A 3,026-nucleotide genomic window follows, 5' to 3' on the forward strand; every position below is an offset into this window, starting at 1 on the left:
GATAGCATCCAATCATTGTGGAAGCTCTCTTTCGAAAAAGCGGAGAGATTTCTCCTTGCGCTATTGCTGTGTAGACACTTTCTTTTGAAAGAAGTTTTTCCAGAAGATCTCTTCCAGAATAGCTTCTTCTGAAAGAAGCCTGCTGTGGAGACGTAGCCATATATGTGTGGAAAGGAAGGAAGGGAGGGAGGGAGGGAGGAAGGAAGGAAGGAAGGAAGGAGTTCCCCTCATCTCAAAGAATAAAATGGGTCCTGTCTAAAGAACTCTATCACTTCCTCCCTATTTTTCTATACCCTAAAACTTGCTCTATCAGATTCTGTGCCTGTTTTTGAATGCAATCAATTTCACAATAGCTTTTGTCAGGGACTTTTTGACCTCCTTGTTCCTCAGGCTGTAGATAATGGGGGTGATCATGGGATTCAGGACTGTGTAGAAGAGCGAGAACACTTTGTGAAGGACCGTGGACGTGTTGATTGATGGAAACACATAGACAATGATAAGGGTGATGTATAAAATAGACACCACAATGAGGTGTGAGGAGCAGGTGGAAAAGGCCTTTTGCCGCCCGATGGACGACGGGATTCGCAGGATGGCGGTGATGATACAAACGTAGGAAGCCAATGTCAATAGCAAAGGCACTACCGTTCCTATAGCAGAGATAATTAATGTCACGAGTTGTAGAGTTCGGGTATCACTACAGGAGAGCTTCATCATGGGTGAAAAATCACAGAAGTAATGGTCAATTTCTTTGGAGTCACAGAACGTTAATGAGAAGAAGAAATAATTTAGTGTGCCAACAACCAGAAAAGTACACAGCCAACACCCCACCACTAGCTGGCAACACACCCGTCCGTTCATCAGAGCTGCGTATCGGAGGGGATGGCATATCGCTAAATACCGATCGTAAGACATGGCCGTGAGCAGCAGGTTTTCTCCCGTTTTCATGATACCAAACGAATATAATTGCGCAAGGCAGCAGTGAACACAAATTGTCCTGTCCCCAGTCAGAAGCTCTGCCAGGAGGACGGGCAGGATGGTGGAACTGTAGCAAATCTCCACACAATCCAAGTTCCCCAGGAAGAAGTACATGGGGGTGTGAAGATTATGATCAACGACAACTAACGCAACAATGAGGAGGTTTCCAGCAATCGTTACAATGTAGATGAGTAGAAACAAGAGGATGAGAAGAGGCTCCAGTCCGGAGACATCCCCAAATCCTAAGAGGATGAATTCCATGATGAGGGTTCGATTTCTTCCGTCCTCTTTCTCCATATTATGAATCTAGAAATGTAACACCATAAGATATTGAGGTAGCAAAGGCATTCAACTTCCACCGTCAGTTACACTTGATAGAAACACGGAGTAGGTGATTTTGGATCACTGCACCTCTGCCCGGCAAAAGTGGGGTTGTCAATAAACCGGGAAAAACTCATTTCAATAAGAGTTTGAGCTTCCAAGAACTAAGAGCATGGAACCCTATGGAATTACAGAAATGTTCCTTTCAACTCCATGAAGTTCTCATGAACTTTCAATATGGACTTCTAAGTTGGGATTTTTGAAGGAGGATCGAACCTCTTTAGTCCGGCACTCTCTGGTCCAGACAGATCCATTGTCCGGCATGTTTTGAGTTAGCCAGATGTCCAATTTCATAGGTGTAGCCAAGTTCCTCTTGGTCCTAAAAAAGTTTGTTTACAACCACTAGTCCTGACTCTGAGTGTTCTGTGCTGTTATTTAGCTCTAATATACACCAACATGTCTTCTTAGATCCCAGCAGACTATAAGAAGTGTTGGTAATGCTGCTAGACAATATTGACCTCTCCGGTCTGGCAAATTCTCTGGTACAGAATTGGTCAGGTCCTGAGGGTGCTGAACATCAGTGTCATATCAACAAATCTCTGTGACATAAAAAGATCATTACATTGGTTAGGAAAGATACTCAGAGTTCAATTACAGGTAGGTCTACCCTTTAGTTGTGAGTTGAAATGCTCACCTTGGGAATACGTACATGCTCTTACATTGATGAAGCTAGCAGAGTAAACTAACCAGCTTCATTTGAATGTACACAAGTTCAACTGACATGACATCCAACAATTGATACAGAAAACGAAGTGAAAAAAATGAAAACACATGAAGAAGTCTACGGAGGTCATGGGGGAGGTTTAGGTTGGACATTAGGAAAAACAATTTCTTGATGAGAGTGGGGAAGCAGTGGGATGTGTTTCCTAGGGAGGGGGTGGAATCTCTGTCTGTAGAGGTTGTTAAGTCCCGGCTTGACACATCCCTGGCTGGGATGATTGAGTTGCAGTTGGTCCTGATTTGGGCGGGGAGCTGGACTCTATGACGTCCTCAGGTCTCTGCCAGTGCTAGGAGGCTATGTCTAGACTGCAAGCCTCTTTCGAAAGAGGCTCTTTCGAAAGAGAGCGTCTAGACTGCACACGGAACTTTCGAAAAAGCGGCTTGCTTTTTCGAAAGAAAGCACCCAGTGAGTCTGGATGCTCTCTTTCGAAGAAGCTCTATTTACATTCAAGAACGCCTTCTTTCGAAAGATGAACTTTCGAAAGAAGGCGTTCTTCCTCATGCAATGAGGTTTACCGCCGTCGAAAGAAAAGCCGCGTTCTTTCGATTTAATTTCGAAAGAACGCGGCTGCAGTCTAGACGCAGGTGAAGTTTTTTCGAAAAAAGGCTACTTTTTTCGAAAAAAACCCTGAGTCTGGACACAGCCGGAGTGTATGATTCTAAGGGTATGTCTACACTTGCAACCTATTTCTAAATAGGAATGCAAATGAAGACTTTCGAAATTGCAAATGAAGCTGGGATTTAAATATCCCGCGCTTCAATTGCATAATAGACTTACGGCGCTATTTTGAAATAGCGCTATAGTGAAATAAAACACACTGAATAGATGCGTTATTTTGAGAGAAAACCCTTCTCTTGAAATAATGTTAAACCTCATTTTAGAAGGAATAAGGGTTATTTTGAGAGAAGGGTGTTCTCTCGAAATAACGAGTTTGCACAGTGTGTTTTAT

General features: G+C 43.4%; 1 protein-coding gene across 1 annotated transcript; it reads right to left on the bottom strand.

Annotated features, from left to right (window-relative positions):
* Positions 1 to 309: 309 nt before the first annotated feature.
* LOC102445571 (olfactory receptor 10K1-like) lies at positions 310 to 1,272 on the bottom strand. The gene has a single exon (XM_006124809.2). It carries the CDS (start codon positions 1,270 to 1,272, stop codon positions 310 to 312), a length of 963 nt encoding a protein of 320 aa, XP_006124871.2.
* Between the last annotated feature and the right edge of the window lie 1,754 nt (positions 1,273 to 3,026).

Source organism: Pelodiscus sinensis, chromosome 30, assembly GCF_049634645.1.
Source record: "Pelodiscus sinensis isolate JC-2024 chromosome 30, ASM4963464v1, whole genome shotgun sequence".
Taxonomy (NCBI): domain Eukaryota; kingdom Metazoa; phylum Chordata; order Testudines; family Trionychidae; genus Pelodiscus; species Pelodiscus sinensis.

Excerpts from the sequence above, each read along its gene's own strand:
- LOC102445571 (XM_006124809.2), bottom strand. The coding sequence starts at position 1,272 with ATGGAGAAAGAGGACGGAAGAAATCGAACCCTCATCATGGAATTCATC.